Source organism: Notamacropus eugenii, chromosome 2 (genome assembly GCF_028372415.1).
Source record: "Notamacropus eugenii isolate mMacEug1 chromosome 2, mMacEug1.pri_v2, whole genome shotgun sequence".
Lineage (NCBI taxonomy): Eukaryota > Metazoa > Chordata > Mammalia > Diprotodontia > Macropodidae > Notamacropus > Notamacropus eugenii.
The window spans coordinates 233,033,088-233,058,370 of record NC_092873.1 but is presented as its reverse complement, the minus strand read 5'-3'; the positions used below and the strand labels follow the sequence as shown (position 1 = coordinate 233,058,370).

Here is a 25,283-nt window from a genome sequence, read left to right as displayed (position 1 = left end):
GGGTTAAACTTTGTCCAGTGATGTTTTTTAACATTTATTGAGACAATTATATGGTTTTGAAAGTTTTTGCTTTTAATATAATTCATTATGTTGATTTTTCCTAACACTGAACAATCACTGCACACCTGATAGAAATACAAGTTGGTCATGATGAGTGAGTTTTTAAATAAATCGGTACAGTAAGTTTGATAGGATTTTATTGAAAATTTTTGAATTTATATTCATTCGTGATATTTGTCTATGCTTCCTTTTATGTTTTATACCTCCCTGCTTCAATTATTAAGACTATATTTGTCACATTAAAAGGATCTAGTAGAGACCTTACTTTCTTGGTTTGGGGGAATAATTTTTGTAGTATGGGTTCTAACCATTTTTTTAAGTTTAAAAGAATTCTCCCCCATATCCATCAGACCAAGAGTTCTTCCTATGATAGTTCCTTTAGAATTAGATTTACTTCCTTTTCTGAGATGAAGTGCTTTAAGATTTTGCATTGGTCATCAATTACTTGAGATATTTTCTATTTTTTGAAGGCCTTCTTCTATTCCTTTTGTGTTCTCAGTTTTATTAGCATATAACTGTTCGTAATATTTTCTGATTATTTTGTTTATTCTGGTTTGGCTGTGACTTCACCTAGCTCATTTCCTGTTTTGTTGTTCTGATTTTCTGCCTTCTTTTTAATTAGGTTGGTTAAAGGTTTATCAATTTCATTAGTTTTTTTCCTCAAAGATGTAGCTTTTACATTTTCATTTTTGTAGGTTTTCAAGATTTCTAGCTTAATGTACTTCTCTAATTTTTAATATCCTAACTTTTAAGCTTGCTTAGGTTTATTTGTTGTCTTACCAATTTTTAAAATGCATATTCATGTCATTAATCCTCTTTTTTCTATTTCATTAATGTATGTTTCTAAGGATATTCTTTTTCCCCTAGGGACTGCTTTTTCTACATCTTAGAAATTTTGTCATGTTGTTTCATCATTACAGTTTTCTTTAACAGAATTATGAATTTCTATATTTCTATGACTTGTTCTTTGACCAATCAGATTGTAAGGTCATTAATAGAAAGAGCTGTCTTTTGCCTTTCTTTGTATCCCTAATATTTAGCACTGAGTCTGGCAGTAGTAGGCACTTAATAACTGCTTAGTGACCAACTGACCCAATTCAATAGCTAAGACTTCATTCTTAATTAAGTCTCCATTTTTGATCTGTGATTTTTGCTTGTGCTTCTTGAAATGATTACTATTTTTTATTGCATTATCATCTAAAATAGATGTGCTTACTGTTTTTGTCTTTTATATTTGTTTTCAAAATTTCTGTTCCTTATTACGCAAATTATATTATAAAAATTCCATGTACTGCTGAGAAATTCGTATGTTCTTTTTCAGTTTAATTTTACAGATGTCATTACTGTTTTAGCTCTATTTCTCCCTAAATTTGTTCTTTCAGTATTTTCTGACTTATCTCTCTGTTAGACTTGTCCAAAATTAAGAGACAACGAAAATTTCTGTCACCATGGCATTACTATAATGTCTTCTTGTAGTTCACTTAATGTATTCTTTATAATTTTAAATGCAAAGGCATTTGGATCATATAATTTTAATTTTGATATTGGTTTGTTTTCTATGGATCTTTTCAAAATAATATAATTTTCTTCTTTATCACTTGTAATTTTTGTAGTATTTGTTATAGCTTTGTTTGACAGTATGATTACAATTCCTATTTTTCTATTTTGGATTTTTTTTTATTCACTTAATGCTTAATTTTTTTTCTAGTCTCTTATTTTTAAATCTGATTCCATTTATATTTCTTTAAGGCAACAGACTGTGTGGTTTGTATTCACTGGATGGTTTAAACACCTTTCCTTCTATCCATCTTAACTGCTACTGTGCTAGTCAGTAAATCTGAATATCATGCTCAGTTCTTTACTTTTACTTATCCCACACATTTCAATTTGTTTTCAAATCTTGTAAATTCTGTTTCATGTAACCTCTTTTTATAAAGGGGGTGTGTGCACACACACCCTAGTACTTGCCTTTGTCACTTCTATCCTGGATTACTAGAGTAGCGTGCTAAAAGGTCTCTTTGCCTCAAGTTTCTTCTCACTCCAATCCATCTTTCACTCAGTTGACAAAGTGACTTTCCTAAAGAACAGGTCTGCCTGTATCCCAATTCAATAAGTCTCCATGGTTCCCTATTTCCTCCAAAATCAAATATAAAATCCTCTGCACTTGCTTTCCTCCATGCTCTTCCTCTCCCTCCCTTCTTTATTTTCCTGGCTTTCATCAAAATAATTCAAATCCCACCTTCAAAAGGATTTTGCCTAGTGTCCCAGCTACTAATACTCCCCTCTCTAGGAGATTACTTTGCACAGACTGTAGCATACATATACCAGATACTTAATAAATACTTGTTGACTTCACTTGAACCCTGTCAAGTAGGTAGGAGAAGCATAAATGTCTCCATTTTGCAGATGAAAAAACAGACTGAAAAAGATTTAGCAGCTTGCTCAATGGTTACACAACTATTGAGTATGAGAAAAAGATTCAGACTCAGCAATTTCTGGCTCCAAGTTCAGCCCTTTTTCTGTTTTACAAATGTTACATCAGCTATGCATCAGAGTACCACTAAGGGTAAGAATTAAGGGTGTCCTCCATAAAAAGGCTGACCTTTGAGGTAATTTAGAAATGGCATTATTACTCTAAAATTCTAAATAGATGTCGGTTCATATTCTTTCATATTATTATGAAATAATATTATTTCATATTATTATGCTCACAGGAATTAAGGTACAACAAGACGAGGGACGTCTCATAAACCTTAACGTGTTCTATAAATGGTAGGTAATGGCAGGTATGATTATTATGTGTTTACAAAGACCCTCTGAAGTCTTTACTTCTATACACAATCTACACATCTATATACATCTATACACAATGTCATACCCCATTTATACACAAGGAGAATGACACTCAGAGAGTATCATGCCCGAGTTTACACAAAGTATAAGAAGAATACGAATCCGGGTCTGTAGACTCCCACGGCCAGCACTCTTTCTGGTAGGCATTGACTAAAGATAAGAGTCAGAATAGCCAACCTAAAAGTCCTTTGTGTTGAACGTAGGCAGACTCAAGAGAAGAGAAGGCAGTGCTTTATACAACAATCAAATTAAGAAAACAAAAGTACATTCTTGTAGAAGGAAAATCAGGGGAGTTGTATGTCTTGAAATTTCTTTTTGACTCACTTAATTCTGAGTTATGCCTGCCACTTAAGAAAAGAGGTCAACCCGAATACTTGTGATACTTTTGATGTTAAGTTGTTCTTTAGAATGAACACATGATGAATATACAGCTTCTATTTATTTTCTGACATGGAACCCTTCCTGGGAAAGCAAGGTACGTTCCTTTTAACTACACCACATGATACCTGGGGTATGCTAGCTAAGTTTCACTCAATGAAGATAACAGAGCTCAACAGTTCTGACGAATTCCATGAGTTAATTATTATCCAACAAAACAATACTCACCAAGGGACTGCAAGAGTTCTGTCATATTAGGGTGATTCCAACGTGTTGACTCGGTGTGGTGACTGAAAGAAATGGGTACATTTTTTAAAATATGCAAAAATTACACAAAATTAAGTTGCAAGATAAATGTATTTCCAAACTGGCTTTGCATCAAACTCCCAAACAGTAAAACCTCTCAATATGGATATATAATTTAAAAGAAAAAATATCCAGTTTATTTTTTCCTAGCTTGATATTTCACTGCTATTTATAATTCACTAAATGGGGCATTGAGAAGCTGGACAAAAGGGCACTGTCATTAAGGAACCTGATGCTCCAACTACTGCTGAGCATCATCTGGGACATTAATGACTCATTTGAAAGAGACAAAGGATGGAAGAATTTATTTACTTCAGAAACTCCAGTTTTCTAGTATAAGCATAAAATATGTAAACCTAAACTTTTGGTCTGTGAATTTCAGTTTCAGTGATAACTATCTGGGCCACAATGCCATACCTAAAATATCTAACTCAGGAGTCTTTTCTTCTGTTCCCAGCCCACATGTGTTTTGCTCTCTATCTTACATCCTTTGTGTTTTTATCATTTTCCGTTGCTTTGTCTGATCTTGCCTCTCCTTCTCCTTTTGCTTCTTTCTGTTTTTATGATAATAATTTTGATAGTATTACATTTATTGAAATGCTTTCCATTTCCTCGCTTTTACATAAAAGGTAAATGTTTCATATTTTCTTTTTCCTAAACAGAACATCAAACTTCAACCCCTCTTTTTCACTCCCATTTAAATCTCTTATTACTTGCACTTGGCATATGCTTATTTAGATGAATCTGTATCTGTAAAACAAAAGAGTTTTCCACCTCCACCAAGGTCATGTGGTACTCCAAAGTTCCAGTGATCTATGTTTTCATCAAATTTGGGTATTCCCATCAACAATACAGATTGTAAGCTACCCAAGACTGACTGCCCTGTACAACTCTTGTCCATCCTCCTCCCCTAAAAAAAAAAAAAAAAAACACATAAAAATATACTTTGGCAAAGAAATTCCTTACTCAGCATCAAGGACCTATAGAAAAATAAAGGAATTCAGAGTTTCTAAGGAAGTGTAACTAGTTTTCCATCACCGAGGAATGCTCATTAAATGAAATTTGGGTAAGTTGTTTCTGTCATACCTTGTTTATAAGGCATAATAAATGAGCACTTTATCATGCTGAGTGTTACGGGGGTGTATAAAACTGTGTTCAGGTTAGATGGAAAGCAGGAAAATGGGTTACAGGAAGAAGAGTTAGCTATGAGTTAGCAGCAGAGCAGCTATCAATACCAGACAATTCTGAAATGTCCCATTCAAGACAAGAGGTGAAGCAGCAGCAAGTTGGGTGTTTACTATGGAAAAAACAATTTTGATGATCACTATAGGGACTGGAAGCCAGATTGAACAGTTGAACAGGTTAGAATCTGATAAGAACCCATAGTTGATTTACCTAGAAGTAACCAGACTACTACTGAGGCAAGCACTCAAGCAGAAGGAATTTTCTGGAAAGCCAACATTTAACCTTTTAAAGTTTGGAATGGACCCTACACAAGACCCAAAACAATAAAAACTGAAGAATGCTTAGAATTGTTAAACCCTCAGCAGTTATGTAGTTTATCCCTATCCCTCATCCATTTTTTAGAGATGAAGAAACAGGCTAGACTCTGAGTCTTCTGGTGAGCAGGGAGAGTTCCTTTCTTGTACTGGTATGCCCAGAGAGCTGCACATAGTAGTAGCTTAGTAAATGCTTGTTGACGGTTCATTCTAAGCCCCAGGCTAGAATTCTTGCTTCTAAATCACTCTGCTTCCTTAGGAATAGGCCAAAAAGTCTCTTCATGTATATTGTGGAAAATCATGGCAATGCAAAAGGCCTCTTCAATCATAAGCTCTCTAATTCAATTCCATTCAAATACATGACAGTAACACTTACTTTAAAGGCCTACTTTACCAAAGGGAAGGGGAAACAAAAGTCACAGTTAATCCCCAAACTGACAAATTCTTTCTTAGATGATTCAAACATGAAATTTCTTCACAGGTAAAGAAAGTTCAAGCACAGTCAGTTTTCATGGTTTCTTTTCAAAATTGCCCTGACCACTCTCTTTCCATGTTGGAAGCTGCTCTCATCTTCTCCTTACCTCAGCTCCATACACAGTGCCTGGACAAATCCAAATGCCCTTCACTCCTTCCTCACTGTCTCTTCCGGATTTTCACATCCTCTCTTTCTCAGAAGTGCCAGCCTCCAATTAGATCACCAAATGCAGATGCTCATTTCTGTCATTGACCTTCCTGGTCAATCTCTCCTTTTCTTCAATGTCTTAAAAACCTGGCTAACAACCTCCATCTTGCGATGGTCCTAGCTCAATTTAATAAAGTTACATTAAGGATATACTATAAGCAAGGCAATGTGCTAAGCACTAGGATGAACAAAATAGTCATTGCCCTTGAAGGTTTACCTTGCCCACTCTTCTGACACCCTGGTTTTCCAATTAATCAATTACTTCAACTCATGAACACCATCTGTCCAAGACCTTAAGCACCCATAGGTTGAAGGAGAAACCAGGGAACTCTTGGATCAGTAACAGCCTCCTCCCCAATGTTTCTGCAAAGCCTCTGACGTTCCCAAATCACTTCCTATATTCTGATTTCTCTTGGGATGAAGAAGACCAAGCTGTGTCTATCTCCACTGTAACACAAGACTCCCAACAGGAAGAAGAGTGTTTTTTTTAAAGGAAGATTTTCTTCCAACCCCTCTTTTCTCCCCCTGTCTCCCCCTCCCCCACCCCCCATCCCCCCATCCCCCTTCAAGCCTTAATTCCATCCATCTGTTCTGGGAACTTCTAATTATGATAGTGGCTTTGTGTTTGTCTGTTTAGTTCCATCTATAAATGGAGTATTGTGGAGATGACGCTCACACACAAAGTTGTAGTTTCCCATCTGCCCCACATCATTTAATTTTTTTTTTAAAAGCACCATCATCCAAAATTGATCCAACTCCAACGTTTTGAAATTTTTTCTGATCATAATCTTCTATACTTGAACTTTTCCCACTGTCCCACACTTATTGAGCCTGTTTTTAACTTTCATTATAACCTTCTTCAAGTTCTAGATCCCTCCCTGTACCAGTATTACTTCCCTTCCTTGAACCTACAGTGGAGACATTTCAAAATGGCAGTCTCAACCTTGCCCATTATGTTTCCGCTGCTCCCATTCTATCACTCAGCCACCTTCAGCCCCCACCTTGTGCATTTCATGGTAATGAAAACAGGCTGAGTCTACTATGAATTCATGTTGTTAAAATTTCAACCAGGCAACCGCTGTATGGAAATCTTTTTTTTTTAATTAATCTTTGGTTGCCTCCCTCTATCGCACTTTCTACAGGAGGCTTTCTCAATCAGAATCTGGTATTTAATATCCATCACTGTATGGTACTAACAATGTTCTTTTCAAGATCACAAATGATGTAAGTGCCATCTTGGAAGGTCTTTTCTTAGTTCTCATTATTGACCTTTCTGTAGCATTTCACACAGATGACCATCCTATCCTTCTGCATATTTTCTTCTTCCTTGACCTCTAAACACTATATTTTCCTAGTTCAACCCTCTCCTTTCACTTGTTCATTCTTCTCCTCTAAAGTTCTGTCCTCAGTGATTTTCTCTTCACATCTTATCAGTGCTTCGTCAATGACTGTCTTCATGTAAATAACTCCTACAGCTACATTTCCAGTCATATCCATTCTTAAGCTATCTCTTGAGCATCGACTGCTTGCTAGATAGCTCTACTGAGAATCACAGATTCCCAAAGTGGGCAATGCAGCCCCTGGGGGACACTGCAATGATTCAAGGGGGCAGTATTTTTGGAAACGATCCCATTTTGTTAAAGGGTTAAAGGGTTAGATTTCCAGGGCGGGGAAATGGGAAGGGGGCTGAATAACTTTTTTGAAAAGGGGGTGGTAGGTCAAATAAGTTTGGGGACCTCAGAGAGATATTCTACTGATCCTTCTAAGTTCATATGTCTAAAACCAAACCCATATTTCCTCCAAATCTGTCCCTATCTTAACATGCTTACATTTTACTGACAGTACTGGCATCCTCAGTATTGTCCAGGCTCCAAACCTCCAAGTCATTTTTGAACCTTTCCTCAATCTCACCCTGTCATACCCAAATCACCTGCAAATCCTGCACATTTTTACCTTCACAGTTACCTGTTGCCTCTATCCTCTCTCCTCTCTACATAAAGGAAATGTGATATTCTAGAAGAGAGTGGTGGACTTGGAGTTCAGGGAGCCCTGGGCCTGAATCCTGCCTCTGATATTTTCCTTTATTATATGGACAAATCATTTAATATCTCTGTACTTTAGTTATCTCATTAGTAAAACTGGGGATCCTGATGCCTTGTTATTTTATAGGGTTATTAGAAGGATCATGATGTGCAGTAATGTATGACTAAAACTGTAATCCTTAAAGTAAAAAGTAGCAAACATAGATAAAATCCAATAGATATCTGAACCTCTTCTTCTTTTCTCCTTCTCTGGTCCTTTTCTGGTGGGAAGCAGGTTAACAGCAGTCAACATTTCTATAGCACCATATGGTTTACAAAGTGCTTACGTGCATTACACCATTTGATCCTTCCCAATAACCCTTCGAACAAGGGGTTAATTTTATCCCTAATTTACACATGAGGAAACAGAAGTTGAGAAAGAATCAATGATTTGCTCGGGATCACACAGCTAATAAGTATGTGGGCCAGAATTTGAACTCAGCTTTCTCTGAGCCTGCTCCAGCACTCTACTCCATTACTTCCTGGTATTTAGGGGAAAAAAAGTTTTCTCAGAATTCTATGGGTCAAAGGATCATAGAAGAAATTGCAAAGCAGGGGTGAATGAGAGAGGAAACACAGCTTGGAAGGAAAGGGAAAAAAGGAACGTGAAAGGCAGAAAAGAGGATTCACATTATATCATTGACTTGGGGGCCAAAGAGCCAGGCTAAGTAAGAGTGGCATGGGGCTGCAAATAAATCTTCATTAATGATTTCTCAATTATCCATGCATAAATTAACAGTGTATTCTAGTATACTCCCTCTCTCACTATAACTCCTACAGCTAGTAGCAGGCAATCTTTTTTTCTATAATCATAACCACCAAGCTACATACAGTGTAACAGTCCATAGGCACCATACTTATCCACTGATATCCACTAATGAGGAAGCAAACCCAAACTTAAAATGTAATGCCAGCCCTATGTTTTTGACAAAGTTAAAAACAGATTGAAAAAGAAGCCTCTCTTGGAGTCTTGCTATCGTAAAAATAATGCCCTTTCCATTCTTGGTGATCTACTGTATGCCTTCAACAACAAAGAAAAAAAACAAAATCCAGGCAAGCAGAGGACTAAGGATGACGTCACAAGTCAAACATTCTAGTCAAGGTCCATTCCAGTCATTACCAAGCACTTGGTCCTTGAAAGCTAGTACACTACTGACAGACTCAGAGAGAACATACTCATTTGGCAACCAGATGGAAGAGAGAAAAGTGCACTTCCCTTTGTGAATTCAACAAAAGTTGATTCATCAGGCAGAATTGCCAGTGCTGGAAATAAATAGTCTCTAGTCACAAAAGTGCAACTGCAATTTAATATAGAACATTTTTAAAGCAATCAAGGCTCTTGGCTGTAAATGAATTTTTTGGGGGTGAGGGGGAATTTAATGAAAAATATCAATCCAACCACCAGCCTTATAGGAGCAGCTGTGGACCACTTTTTCAGTTGGCTAAAATGATTCCCCTTCCTTCAGGACAGGAATAGTGAGGTTCAGCTTCTAAGATCTTAAACTGAAATACATTGGATTATTCAGCTTGATAAACTTAAAAAATAATGGAAACGAAATCCATTTAAAGTGGAACCAATGCTAGGTTTTAGGAAGGGAGACAGTTAAAGGAATAAAAACAAAAACAAATAATTCTTGCAGAGCAGCAATTAACACCAAACACAAAAACCCGTTAAGCACACAAACAACACTTTACAGCACCTAACATATGGTGGGCAATTCACATGTATTAAACACTGGAAATGAGAATAACCAAGGCATGCCTAGGCTGTATCACTGAAATAACATTTACATACACCCTACAGTAGCATGGGGGTACTTCAGTGGATCAGGGGCAGGTCAAGAATCTAATGCAAGGAACACTGGAAATGCCCACTGGCTCTTCCCTTTACAGCAATTCAGTTGTTTTGCAGAGTATAAGGCCACAACTTTGTGAAGCACGGGAAACAATGCCAATTAGCAATTTCCTAATATTTGTTTAAAATGCAACTTTACATAACGTCCGTGCAAAAGAATTATTTACAGAAGTACTTATTATTTTAACCAATTTTGTTTATTAATAATTTCTTCTCTATTCCCTGAAGTACCTCACACATCTATCAGAAAATGCCCACTATCCTTACAGTAGAAACTGTGCCAAATACTCTTGTTTGGAGCTTATCTCAAACCAAGCTTCTCATTTCATGTTTTCCTTAGGAGTAGTAACAATCACTACACCAACCTATGTGGCCATGATTCCATATTTGAAGCCAATTTTTATAGCATATTCTAGCTATATTTTATAGCATAGTTTTATAGCAAATATGTTTTTTTTTTCTCCTTTCATTCAACATGTGAATATGAAAAGACAGGAGGAAAAATTTTTTGCAGTGGATTAATTTTTCAATGGTGATGTAGACTTTAGAAAAACAGATTGATGTCCCTCAGGTAGACTTAAATGTCACAGAAGAACAGATGTTTATTCTTTGTAAAGTTATATACTAGAAGGGGAGATGAGAAGTTTTTAAAATAGTGCTTGACCAAATTATGTCCTTCCAACAGAGACAGCTGGAGCTTGTTCATTACATTTTCTTTGTATATGTAAGGAAGCAACAATGCCCTGAGAAAAATAGATGGCCTTAAGTTTAATTTGATGATTTGAATCTTTTCTACCCTTTGCCCAATTTTTTTCACCTTTCCCTAAACACCTAATTAAGCACAGTAATTTTACATTAATTTTCTTTAATCGAATAGCACGTTTTAGTTATATCAGTCATTTAATTATCTGATAATCAGTTTTTCCCATAATTACATAATCCTACATTTTAATGATCAGTATTATTCATTAACATTTGCCATGCTCCTTATAGTTTTGCCACTTTTAGCTTACTTAAAGATACTGTCATGTTCAGAATCTAAAAGAAAAATGTCTTATTTTTGTACATTTTTTAAACGTTATAATAAAACTGCAAATTTTTTTAGAGACAATAAATCAACAAGCATTTATTAACTACTTATTATATGTTAAATGCTGATGACATAAAGAAAAAGCAAAAATAGCCCTTGTCCTCAATGAACTAACATTTTAAAAGTGGAGAAAATCTGTGTATGAAGCATATTTATATATGCATGCGAATATATATATAAATATATACATATCAATTTGTATGTGTATATATGTACATGTATAATACATATGAAGAAATGGAAGGTAATAAGAGAGGAAGGTGCTGGGGATGGGGTAGGTGGGGGTAAATCAAAAAACTGTCACTTCAACATACATTTAATGAGAATCTACTAAGTGCCTGACAATCAACTTCTTGACTGAGCGCTTTGATGTGGAAGATGAGAAAGAAGTGTAAGAAACTATTCTTGCCCTCAAAGAACTAAGAAGTCTGTTCATACACAGCCAGGTCTCAATTAGTGCTAATTATTGAACCCACTGGAATCACATGCATTTGAAATCCCACTATACAAAGTTATGATTATGTAATTGGTTCCAGTCCAAAGGGAAAGAAATAGTAGGTATGATTTTAAAAATTTGACCACTTCAAGGGTTTCATTATTCACCTTAATAGGGAGCCAGCTGTAATGGTCTAGTCATGAATATGCTGTCTGCTTTCTATGCTTTTAGATTTACTAAAAAAGAAAGCAGGGATGAGAGCTGAAGTTCTTTGTGTGACATCATAATGGAGACCAAAAATGTTATATTTTCACATTAAGAACCACCAAAGACAATGATTTAGAGATACCACTCAACTCTGGGAATTACCACCAAAAAACCCCAATTCTCATGCCATAATAAAAAACTCCTTCCCAGAAGTTTCCAGGGAAGCCAAACCACACTCAGAAAGCTTTCAGCCCAAACACCTTCCACAGGCCTCTTGACACCTTTTAGAACTGCTAATAACAGTTAAACTCAGCAGTTTGGAACTCACATCTATTTAACTCTAACCAGGTGGCAATAAGTATTTTTTTAATAAGAAAACTGAGAAGAAAACAAATGGAAGCAAGCAAACCAAACATCTCCATGCTATTCCACTTGGCAATTTCATCTTAAGATACCTCTAGCAACTACACCTCACTCAATTTAACAAAACAAATTGCATTTATTTTATGCCAAAGTAGCTAATATGGTTGTATGTGGGGGTTTGTGGAGTGAGGGATAGCTGGCCTGAAGTGTCAGTAAATTGTAATGGCCACCAATAAGATACAATGATAAATAACGATAATAGTAATACCCAGCATTTATAAAATGTTTTAAGTTTTACAAAATACAACCACCCAGTGAGGAAGAACCTCTTATCTCCATCTTACAGATGAGGAAAATGAACCTAAACTGTAAAGTGATACGCCGAGGAGAAACCAGATACTGATTCTTCTTTCAAACTGTCAGAGCCCCAACCCCCAGGAATCCTCTCACCTACACCAAGGAATGGGGATGAGGACAGTCCCTGTTATTTTAATCTCTTTCAAGGAATGAGCTCCTAGATATTCTGTTCTGTTTGTGCTTCATTGCACTCTCTTGGTTCTGCTTCCCATATAAATGATCCTTTCCAAAGAGTCCTTTTTAGGGATATTATTGATTTACCACCCCTAACGCGATCCTTCTAATGCTGTATTCCCAGTGTTATCTTCCTCTCCCTGTAAGCCCTTCCAGAGATCTCAGTAGCTTTGATAATTGCAGGTGACTTCCAGATCATCCATTCAGAACTAGTATCTCTCCTAAGTTCTACTCATCCACCGCCTGCTGGACATAGGACCATAGATTTAGAAAAAGAAGGGACCGTGAAGACTTTACAGTCCAATCCTCTCATTTTACTTTACCCAAAAGAGGTTATTTATTGAAGGACCCATGGCTCTCCAGTTCAATATCCCTTAGGCATCTCAAAATCACTCTGTCCAAAATGGTATTTAATTATCTTCTCCTTTAATTCCATCCCTTCTCCAAACATCCCTATTTCTGTTATAGACACCACCATCCTTCCAATCACTTGGATTCATGAGATGTTTCATCTGTGATGCTTTCAGGATGTCTACATAGTCTTGTGTCTACATAGTCTACTTTCACAAGAGCTCCTTCTCTCCAAACACATGATGGCTCTCCTTCAGGTTATCATTACCTGAATTTCTATAAGTCTCCCAATCAAGTCTTTTTTTAATCACAGCAAAATCTTCTGCTGAAGCAACAACAACCAAAAAAAAAAAAACCATATTTACTAAACGTCTCCTTTGTTCAAGGTTCCATGATAGGTCCTAGTGCTGCAAAGGTGGAAAAACACATAGTACATATGCTCAAGAAGCTTACATAGTTGAATAGTGGGACTATATGTGTGTACAAACAACACATACAAATAAATTATGAGTTGAAAAATAATTATGTGCATAGGAGATATCGGAGTGTCTGGAAAATTTATAGGAGTCACTTTTAGCTCAGGGAGCTCACTTAGAGAATATTCTTTCTAGAGATCTTTGAAGTGCTACATCTTCCCCTCCTAGTTTGATTTGTTTTTTTTAATAAAGGGGCCATCCCTTGAGTAACTTCAAGAAGCCTTTTCATTGAATGGATGTAGCTTACTCAGAGTGAGAATGTGATATGAACTTAGCCTGAAAGGGCCAAGTTCTCACATTGCATCCTGGGCCATCTCCAGTCATCCTGATGAATATCAGGCCACTGGACGCAGGTGGCTCAAGTGAAGAAAGTGAGATTGGTGACCTTGCACAGCCCTCTGTCACTCAAATCAAAGTCAACTTCAAGTCATGTCATCATCTTGATGTCATGGTCCTCTTTGAGACGAAGGACAAACACAACAACAGAGCGTTACATATACTTTTCCTAGCATACATCCATAGCAAAGATCAGAAAGGCCTTACATTTACTTAAACACTATGATAAAAAAATTGTCACTCTTCATCAAAAGTCAGATCAAATATTCTGAGGTTAGAGGGCAAAGAGTAGAAACATTCCAGGCCAATGAATGCAGTCAACTCTCTGTGCTAAGGGAAAGAAAGACCACCACATGAAGAACCAACAAATAATGCCAAAGCATTCTGGTCTGATTTTGAAAGCCAGACAAAAAAGTACTTTGGATAGTTAGCAAGTCACATTATCAGGCAGAAACAAACCACCCCACATCTAGTTCTACACTTTGCCTAGGTGCCAATTGAAAATATGGCTTCAGGTTACTACAAATAATCTTCAAAGCCAACATTCCATATGTTGACAAAAATACCTCACACTTTAACAACCCTATGAGTTCAGTAACAGAATGAGATTAAGAGAGATCATGTAGTGCCTTGTGAACCTTAAAGTATAACAAAAAGGCTAGCTAATAGTCCTGCTAAAGAATCACCAAATGCCATATTTGGAAGGACAAGAACACTTGCTACACGGAACCTTCACCTCAGTGGAGAAAAGAGATTTAGTTTGGCAAAATCCATAAATCTGAGGTGAAGCTCCAAGACTAGATTTCATCAAATACACTAGATATTTACCTATTCAGATGAGTTTTTCTCCTTCACAGGAGATTGGGAGTATATATACATATATACCCACATCAATGACAATAACTTGGCTCAAAATATTTCTGGAATTCCTCATAAGAATTTCCTTTCAGAAGCAAGTTACAAATTACAAGTCACTTAAGAAGGTCTCATTGCTTTAGAGTCAACCTTGTCTTTGACCCTGGATAGTAACATTCAGCTTGCTCAGGAATCTAAATCACCTTCTTCATTGTGAATGACTTTTAATTATTAAAAAAAAAAATCTAAGTTGCTCTCAAAGGGCAATTGTTACCACTGGGAACATTTACAAAACTATGCCAAAGGCATATAAAGTGTGAGTACAAGCTCTACCAGACTAAAGCTGTGTATGCTTAGGTATGCTGTTAGACTTCTCTGAGCCTCAGTTTCCTTATCTTCAAATGGAAGGGTTATGAATGAGTATACAGTGCCTACTATGTGTCAGACACTGTGCTAACTAAATACTTAAATAATATTTGATCTTCACAAAAAACCTGGGAGGTAGGTCCTGTTATTATTCCCATTTTAAAGTTGAGGCAAACATAGGGTAAATGACTTGCCCAGGGTCACACAGCTGCTAAGTGTCTGAGGTCATATTCAAACTCAGGAAGATGAGTCTTCCTAACTCCAGGCTCTATCCACTGCAACACCTAGCTGCCAATGGGGGTGGTGATAATTGCCCAGGCTTTCCTTACAGGGTTGCTGTGAGAATAGGATGAGATGAAATTTGTGAAAACATTAAGTCACAAAATATTATCAAAAGCACCATAAGATTGTGGTTATAATAAGAACAGGCTAGTTGACAGAGACACCACTCATACAGAAGCATAAATTCTGTTTATTAAAGCCCTTCAATCTCATTAGCTCCCAACACCTCCTAAGACACTTTTTCAGAGTTAGGATATTAAAAGCTGCCCCTATATACAAAGAGGTCATTGTCACTGCTGAGCTGAAGTCTCAGGACCTGTCTTCCTCCCTACTCTTTCAATCTCTACATCACTCATTTATGAACTCTGGCTCTCCTAAGAGACAGTATTCGGTACACATACTAACAAACAGAACATGCAAAGAACTGGAATTTGCCAAAAAAAAAAAAAATCCAACAACAAAAAAAACAACAACAAAACTAGTAGGCACATTATAATTAGCAAACGTTTGTCAAGGGAGAACATTCTTAAATATGCTCACTGAACAAGAAAAGGATATCTTTCAATAGATTTTTTTAAATGTCAGTATATTACCGGAGTAAAGCATCTAACTAAAAACTGGAAAACAAGAGTTTTTCTCTTGAAAATATCTATCTTCTCCTGTTTTTCAGGTGAAAAACATTTCATCTCTCCTGTGACAGATCTTCCATGTTTGTGAGAAGTGCTATATTTACAATGCCTGGCAGATAGCAAGTGCTACACATATGTTGTGTTGTTATTATTGTTCAATGTCATACTGTAGTTAGGTTTTACTCACATAGCCCTTGTTCCTACAATGAAGTTTCTGGCCTCTACTCTCATAAAAATCTTTCCCTTCCTTCAAAGTCCAAATTGGATGCCCTCTGTGCCAGGAAACGTTCTCTCACCACTCCAGAAGAAAGGGATCTCTCCCACTTCTAATTTCTTATAGTAGCTTGGCTGGTCCTATTTCCCCCTACTCATCACACTGGCATGTACCATTATTTGTTTACATGCCATTTTATGCCTATTAGATTGCAAGTTATTTGAGAAGGAGGCCTGTAGGTCACATTTGTCTGCCTTTATATCCTTGGAGCCCAGCATAGTGGTTTATACAAAGAAGGTACTTAATAGACATGTCTTCAATTCAACTGAAAGCAGAAATAGTTGTGATGTAATAGATCTGATGCTATTAACTTAAAAGAAAGCAAGCAATTCACATTCAAAATGTCTTAAACTGTTTGGGGCATCAGTGTATCAAGGGCAGTATGATGCATTGGAGGAAAAAATAGATTTTTAAATCAGAAAATCTGGCTTTGAATTCTGACCCTGCCACTTGGCACCTGTATACCCTTGGGCATGTCACATCACTCATTGGTAAGATGAGTTTCTAAAGCCCTTCTGGCTTTAATATTTCTCACAAATAGAAACTGCACTGGAAATGGTTCCCTTATCCCAGCTTCCCACAAACCAGACTGGTCCACTAAGACTGCTTATTTTTGGAATCTGTGCTGCACTCTAATGTGACCATAATGGCCCCAAAGTGCTCACCTTCTTTCAAAAGACAATTTCTTTCCTACCTGCCCATCATTACAGTCCAGTTTACTCTTTTAAATATCTCTCAATAAAGATTTACAGACCACATCACAGAAAAACCACATCAAAGTTCCAAGACCAAATCCTTGAATCCTTTCACGTGCATCACTTTCATCTAATCCAAAAGCTCTTACTACATGCTCTGTTTGTAAAGTCAACAAGCATTTATTAAGCATCTACTGTTTGCCAAGCACCAAGCACTAGGCTAAGTAGTGGGGATAGAAAGAAACACAAAACATGATCCCAGTCTTTTAGGAGTTTGCCCTCTAATGGGGGACACAATGTACAAACAACTGCATACAGATATATATGAGATAAATGGAGATACTTCTAGCGGGCAGGCACTCCTCATTGAGCTAGAGCAGTCATAAAGATTCTATTCAGCAACTCCACTTGGAGGGTGAGAAGGGGTTAAAGAGTCTCTCAAATACCTTTCTGAGGCCAATTAACTTTGTCTTTCACTGATCAATACATACGATCATTGCCTTAAAGATGGAAGGGTTCTCTGAGGTCACATAGTCAAATCTCTTATTACAGATGAGGGAACTGAGGCCCAGAAAAGTTAAATAATTCACTCAAGGTCATATAGCTAGCAAGCAAGTGTCAAAGGTGGCAGTAGAACCTAGTCTTCCAGCTTCAGAACTAGTGCTCATACCACTGTACTATGACATTTTGTTATGGATGATCTGTTCCAATATTGGATTTCTACACATTTTAGCATCTGAATAGTATTTACAGTAGCCTGACATCGACAACCTCCATTGCGACCTGCGATATGTAGCCATTGTTAGCTTCCTTCTTTGATAACAACCGCATGACTCCTTTGCCTGCATTATCAATACTATGAATATTTTTGAGAAATACCCACTTGCTATGATCAGAACTCTTAGGTTAGCTGAGATTGTTAAAGGGAGAATTACTTTTTTAGTCCCTCTTGCTATTTTCCTAAGGAGACTGAGCCTGGTAACATATCCCAATAAGGAGGAGCTACAGGTATAAAATATCTGATTTTATATAAAGGAAGCTAACAATGACTACATAGAGTAGGTCAGAATGGGAACTCCTCCAGGACAGGGATTATGATTCCCCTCCCCCACCTTTTGTATTCCTAGGGTTTGGCATAATGCCTGGTATATAGTTAGTTTTCAATAAATGCTCAATGACTGACTGGCTGATCAATAAACAGTATTTGGACAATCAGAGACAAAGCATTCCCCTTTCTCATTCTTCATCAAACTCCCAGCAGACTCAGTCTTGGACTGAAGAAGAAAAACATTTGTACAAATTACATTCTACCTTAATTTCTCCCTTGCTCCTGTCACATTCTAAACAGTCAGTCAACAAGCATTTCCTATGTGCCAGGCACTAGGGATGCAAAAAAGGGGCAAAAAATGGCTGTTGCCCTCAAGGATCTCATATTCTCAAGGGAAGGCAAAACAATGTATATGAACATATATTCAGACAGGATGGAAGGTGATAAGAGTGAAGGGTGGAGGGAAGAAAGGTGGAAATAGCATCTTGGACAGGCCTGAAATATTCTCCTTATTTGCATACATATTATGACCCCCTCAATCCCCTCTCCAGACTGTAAGTGCCTTGAGGGAGGAGTCTGTGATGATGCTCATGTTTGTATTGTTAGCACCTAACAAACCTTAGGAAAAAAAATTGGGGGAGAGAAGGGACACTAGAGAGGTAAGAAATAGAATTTCTTCTGTGCAGGGAAATTCTCTGCAGTAATGGAAATCAACAACTTATCTCTAACTCAATAGATTTACAGAGATGCCTGAGGCACTGAAAGGTAAAATGACTAGCCTGTGACCACCCAAGGAATCAATCAGCAAGTCTTTACTCATGGTATGCTCCCTTGAAAGCTCTGTCCAAGGTACCAAAATATCAAAGAGCCCCTGCCCTTACATTCAATGGTTTAGCCATTAGGAATTAGAAGCATGACATAACACAATTTTTCTTGACTTGAAGGCAAGTCTAATTTTAGCCATACTGGCTCTCTTCTCATCACTGGTCCATTTCCCTGCATATTTATGGTCCAAAGATGTGATTTCATTGGCACAGGCAACCCCTGATGAGGGAACTTACTCTATAAATACAGATCAACACTTGTTCTGTGGTGCTGTTTTCTCAGTATCATTAATGAGAGCCAAAGGCAACTTACTTGACATAGTATGGTGCTGTGGTTTGTGAAACAGACCTCTCCCATGGAGACTCGACTGAAACTGTGGAAACAAAGGAAGACATTATAAACATTCATCCTAAAAACTGTGTACATAATTCAAAGCAACTGAATCTGGTTTTTATATCAAATATGAAGGGCTCCAATTCACTTGCAGATCTCTAATTGTAAAATCAGCTAGATTAAACCATGATGCAGTGTTACAGTGTCAAAGATTTATTTGAGGCAAAGCAAAAAATAAAACATTCATTCTTTGCTACCTCCAGAGGGGCAGACATGATACAACTAGCTGAAAGAAGACTGAAAAAAAAATTTCTGGTTTCCACCATTAAAAAATGTGTGGTGGTGTATGTTTTTAGAAATTGTGATGAAACATGTTTCACCAGCATATGCAAGGTAATGAGGAAATGAAAGCCAACTATGTTTTTGTGAAATGTATTGAGGTAGTAAAAAGTGACAGATTTTTGTGCTCTAATTTTTCAGGCTGTCTATATTGTTTATTTAACTATATATGACCTTAAGGTGATCAGGGATAATGCGGCATGGGAAGCATTTGACTAATTCCATTATGTGGAAAACTGAAAACCACTAAGGTCCTACTCTAATGCCCCATCATGGTGGGGAGATGACTCTGGGTTCAAGGCTGTGCTTGTAAGCTGTGACCTCAAGTCAAAGCACTGAGTATTCCCCCAGTGATGTGCCAGCCCTCTGTCTATCCTCAGAAGACTAGCCTAACTAAGTGCAAGGAAGATCATTAGGTAGCAGGCAAAAGAGTGATGTTTTGTGGGTCCTTTTGGCCACAAAAACTCTTGAAAACCATTTACTGAGTTCTAGCAAGGTATATTGAATAGTCATCAGAATATTCATACCAATGAAATTACAGATCTTAGAAATACTAAAATATTAAACTGAAAAGTAAAAATTAAAATACACAGAAATTACCTGGGTGGTCATTGAAAACTAGGGCAATTAATTAGCTCTATAAAGTTGCAAAACAGTTTTAGATGAAATATCAAGAAACTATAACATCACAACTTATATTATGGTTTATTCATCTGAGGGGCAGCTATGTAGCAAAGTACATAGAGTACTAGTCCTAGAGACAGGAAGCCCTAAGTCCAAATCCAGCCTCAGATGCTTACTAGCTGTGTAACCCTTGGTAAGTCACTAAACCCATTTGCCTAAAAAAGTTCCTCCTGGATCACTGCTTTGTTTTGGCAGAGGGGCTCAGGCTATGCCGACCAAGACACAGTAAAGAGCTCTGAAGGAAAAAAAAAAGGTGTTCCACTGGAGAAGGAAATGGCAAACCATTCCAAAATCTTTGCCAGAAGAACCCCATTAGAATAAAATAGTCCGTGGACTCATGGAGAGTCAAACACAAAGAGTGACTGACTGAACAAAAATATTAGTCTGAAATCTGGCAGATTTTTTTGAAGTATATAATTGAGTATTGCTTTACTTAGCCTGGTTCTGAGAATATGTTGTGTACCTGTGTATTTCAAGTAATTTTAAGGAGGAAAGAGATTACAAGTGATAGTTAAATACTGCCCTGAAAACACCATTTTATTAAATTTCCATCTGATACTTGAAACACACTCTTACCAATGATACTCCTACAATGGCCACCAAATTTTTCTGACCTCTATATTATAAATATTTGTCTCTAATCAGCACAGTAACAATTCCCTTCATTAGAAATTAACCTCACTATGAAAAATAAACCAAAAAGGGGACAGAACTCAAGCAAAATATACTATATTTTGTATAGTATATAAAATTACTCATAGGGCCAGTCAACTGATTTCTTTTGGCACAGGACTAAAAGGTTAGTATTAATTCTAAAGCCTAATCAAATGGGCTTTTATTTATTTATTTTACATAATCCATGACTCAAGTCAATTAGTACATTAAGGTCCTATTTATGCTCCTTTTTCAACTTTAATTATTTGTCTGAATGACTTAACCTCAGCCTCCATTAGTATCTCTAGTTTCAAATATTAAAAGGTGATGAGCTGAATTTTCACAAAGAAATATGAATTTCATAATCTCATTCCCCCATTCCTCCTGAATCTAGGTTTGCTTTATGTTTTCACAAATGATAGCTGGATCAAAGGTTAGAGTCTCATTCAAGCTGATAAATAATTTTCTAAAACAGAACCTTAACCCCAATGCTGATACACGTTAGTCTATTATTTTTTTAATTATAAAATGCATTCAATTTTGAAATATTATTAGATTTTATTTAAATATCAGGGTACTTTGAGATTATGGAAACAATCAGTAAAAATTCAAACTAATTACAACAAAATTTAGCAATATGATTTTCTCCACCAAGATTAACAAGAGTAAATTTAGAAAAAAATTATCTTGGTACACAGGTGAACAATAAATGTAATAATCCTCATATAAGCTAGATGAGCTCCAACTGCAGATGACAGAAGGTGATGGTAAAAGAATACAAGCAGAAAATTATTAACCTTAATGTATTATAATGTAATTTACTAATGATCAACTAATGATTTACTAAGATCTACAAACTAGGAAAAATTCAAATAAAGGAAGTCATAATTATGGGAACTATGTAAGTTGCAGAAAAAGGTAGAATTTAGGCTATAACTGAAAAATATTGAAAAAGAAAGGCAAGTTAATTATTTTGTTCTATACGGGATCCCTTAAGCATTAACTCTTTTATTAAGGATTTAAGTATCTACAGAAAAAAGAATTTCTGAGTGAAAGAAAACAAAAAGCTAAATTTAATAATAAGTACTATGAGTTCAAGCATCTTTATTATTACTTACAAGCGAGAAAACGCTGAGAATATTTCACAAGATTTCTTTGGGCATCCATAAGCTCCTTAAGGCGGTCTTGTGCTGAAATCTATATGAATCCATGGAAAAAAACAAAACAAAACAAATTGAGTTTTGAAACAGAATTCTCTTTATTCCAAGGAAAAAGAATTCAAACTATAATCATAATCTCAGATTTAAACATGACAATATAGGAAACCTGGATGGTTCTACACACTGTCTCTGAATTTACATGGGTAAGAGAATGGAGAAGTGACCCTTAAAAGAAGGAAACAAGAAAGTTAGTGAAAGCTGGAGTAATTCTATGATTGTGGACCAGCAGAGAACTTTACAGGGTATGTAGTTCAGCTCCCTCGTTTTTACAAATGAAGAAGCTAGAGCCTAGAGAAATCATGTAACTCACCAGCAGGTAGACTGCTAGTTACTGACAGAGCTAAGCTTAAAAGCCAGGTCTCCTGCCTTTTTATCATTTGTGGTTTCCACCTCATCATAGATCCTAGAAGCAAGTGAAAAGTCAGAGGTAAACAATTCTCTCATCAAGAGAATTTCTTATCTTTGTCTATATCTATATTCAGCTGGTCGCATTTAGATCCTCAGTTTCACAGCTGCCTTTCGAAGAGGCAAACATCTGAGAACATGTGTTTCTCTGAATTTTGATGGGTCAAGCTTCATCCTCGAGGGCTAATTAAATTATACCATGTTTCGATACCGTCTACACACTATTAATTATAATCAGAGAAACAAACACACAAAAAAGATTGTTTCACACACTATTAATTATAATCAGAGAAACAAACACAAAAGGTTGTTTCTGCAGCGTTAACGATTTTGCCTCTTAGGTCAGATTTCTCTCTACTATCCACCCAGCAGTTAACACCTGAGCTCTGTAGTTTACCAATATTAGAGACAAGGGAGACAGAATATGCATTCTCTTTCAAAAATTACATATTCTAATTCCTTGTCTTTGAAGATGAAAGGCAATAGAAACAAAATGGGAAGTAAATCAAACTGGATTATAAGAATGTCTTCCAATGAAAACAAATAAGAATTAGAAATAAAGACAAATTTTGTTTTCTGTGATTATTCACAAAGAAAGCACAGGTGGCAACTTACATACTGCGCCTTACTACGCAAACATTTCAGTCCAGATTGAGTGTCATATGCTGCAAAAAACTGTCAACTAGGTAAGAATATCTGCACATATGCATCCTAACTCTGTCAATATTATCAAATCAAAAAATCCAAAAAACATTTTTCTTTGGAAACACCAAATTTTAAATTTCATTTAGTTACAATTCTAAGCCTTAAGATATAGTGTGACACAAATAATCCTTCTGCCTCCAGTACTCCACCTGAGCTATCATGCAAGGTTTTGGAAAATCTTGTTTATTTCTGCTACCTCTTACCCACTGGAAATGAGGCAGTCACCCCACAAATGAATACTGGGTAGCAACATTCTTTTTTTTTTTTTAATTAAATTTATTTAACTTTTAACATTCATTTTCACAAAATTTTGGGTTACAAATTTTCTCCCCTTTTATCCCCTCCCCCCCCCAAACCCAAGCATTCTAATTGCCCCTATGACCAATCTGCTCTCTCTTCTATCATCCCTCTCTGCCCTTGTCTCCATCTTCTCTTTTGTCCTGTAGGGCCAGATAGCTTTCTATACCCCTTTACCTGTATTTCTTATTTCCTAGTGGCAAGAACATTACTCGAAGGTTGATCCTAACACTTTGAGTTGCAACTTCTTTACCTCCCTCCCTCTCCACCTCTTCCCTTTGGAAGGCAAGCAATTCAATATAGGCCAAATCTGTGTAGTTTTGCAAATGACTTCCATAAAAGTTGTGTTGTATAGGACTAACTATATTTCCCTCCATCCTATCCTGTCCCCCATTACTTCTATTCTCTTTTGATCCTATCCCTCCCCATGAGTGTCGACCTCGAATTGCACTCTCCTCCCCATGCCCTCCCTTCTATCATCCCCCCCACCCTGCTTGTCCCCTTATCCCCCACTTTCCTGTATTGTGAGATAGGTTTTCCTACCAAAATGACTGTGCATTTTATTCTTTCCTTTAGTGGAATGTGATGAGAGTAGACTTCATGTTTTTCTCTCACCTCCCTTCTTTATCCCTCCACTAATGAGTCTTTTGCTTGCCTCTTTTATGAGAGTTAATTTGCCCCATTCAATTTCTCCCTTTCTCCTCCCAATATATTTCTCTTTCACTGCTTGATTTCATTTTTTTTTTAAGATATGATCCCATCCTCTTCAATTCACTCTGTCTCTCTATGTATGTGTGCGTGTGTGCATGTGTGTGTGTGTAATCTCACCCAGTACCCAGATACTGAAATGTTTCAAGAGTTACAAATATTGTCTTTCCATGTAGGAATGTAAACAGTTCAACTTTAGTAAGTCCCTTATGACTTCTCTTTGCTGTTCACCTTTTCATGGTTCTCTTCATTCTTGTGTTTGAAAGTCAAATTTTCTTTCCAGCTCTGGTCTTTTCATCAAGAATGCTTGAAAATCCTCTATTTCATTGAAAGACCAATTTTTCCCCTGAAGTATTATACTCAGTTTTGCTGGGTAGGTGATTCTTGGTTTCAGTCCTAGTTCCTTTGACTTTTGGAATATCCTATTCCATGCCCTTCGATCCCTTAATGTAGAGGCTGCTAGATCTTGTGTTATCCTGATTGTATTTCCACAATACTTGAATTGTTTCTTTCTAGCTGCTTGCAATATTTTCTCCTTTGTTGGGGTTGGAAGCTCAATTCCGTGTGGACAGTCTCGGGTGGGTAAAGGTGGGAACTTCTAAATCTTAGAGCTCTCACGAGACCCCCCCAGGAAACGGCTGGGAATCAAGGTGAACCGAGCTATCGCGTGTATTTCCGCCTCTTCCCGTGAGAAACGTGATGGGAGAGAGATCTCCCCGCCCTCGAGATTGTCCCGGATCTGGGCACACTATTGTTATCTAACAGCACGGTATTTAGATGCAAACTATGTGACTGGAGAGTTAAGTAGGATCAGGGAAGCCTGAAAGCTCTCTTAGCAAGTGAGGAGCCAAAGAGGACACAAGGCTCCGCTTTTCCTCTTCTCCTTCTCTCCCCTCCCCCTCTCTCCCCGCTTGTACTTCTCCTTCCAATCTCTTATTGTAAGATCTTTGCCTCCTTGGGAGATCCCTCTCTCTCTCCCTCCTAAGGAAGAATCCCCTGCACTTGTAACCGAGACCCTGAAATAAAGCTCAACCCTTGTTCGACTCTGGAACGTCCTTTCTCTCATATGCACACCCAGCGTGGCCAGCCGAAGACCTCGGGAGGTGAGGTAAGAAAGACTCGGGTAGCCCACAGGCCTCTAGGCCTGGCACTCCTTGACCTGGGAACTCTGGAATTTGGCCACAATGTTCCTAGGAGTTTCTCTTTTTGGATCTCTTTCAGGCAGTGTTCTGTGGATTCTTTGAATATTTATTTTGCCCTCTGGTTCTAGAATCTCGGGGCAGTTTTCCTTGATAATTTCATGAAAGATGATGTCTAGGCTCTTCTTTTGATCATGGCTTTCAGGTAGTCCCATAATTTTTAAATTATCTCTCCTGGATCTATTTTCCAGGTCAGTTGTTTTTCCAATGAGATATTTCATATTATCTTCCATTTTTTCATTGTTTTGGTTTTGTTTTGTG

The 25,283-nt window shown here is 37.0% G+C and overlaps 1 protein-coding gene across 20 annotated transcripts in view; it reads right to left on the bottom strand.

Moving 5' to 3' along the window:
* Positions 1-25,283, bottom strand: part of LOC140526901 (utrophin-like) — a 558,532-nt gene that overhangs the window by 88,077 nt on the left and 445,172 nt on the right. For all 20 annotated transcript variants that reach the window (XR_011974583.1, XM_072643530.1, XM_072643537.1 and 17 more), the window contains 3 exons: positions 21,607-21,685; positions 18,791-18,851; positions 3,520-3,581 (listed from right to left, as the gene is read on the bottom strand). Coding sequence is in view for 19 of the 20 variants with exons in the window: in XM_072643530.1 (XP_072499631.1) it covers positions 3,520-3,581; positions 18,791-18,851; positions 21,607-21,685 (202 nt within the window). In the remaining variant the exon portion in view is untranslated. The remainder of the gene's footprint in view (positions 1-3,519; positions 3,582-18,790; positions 18,852-21,606; positions 21,686-25,283) is intronic.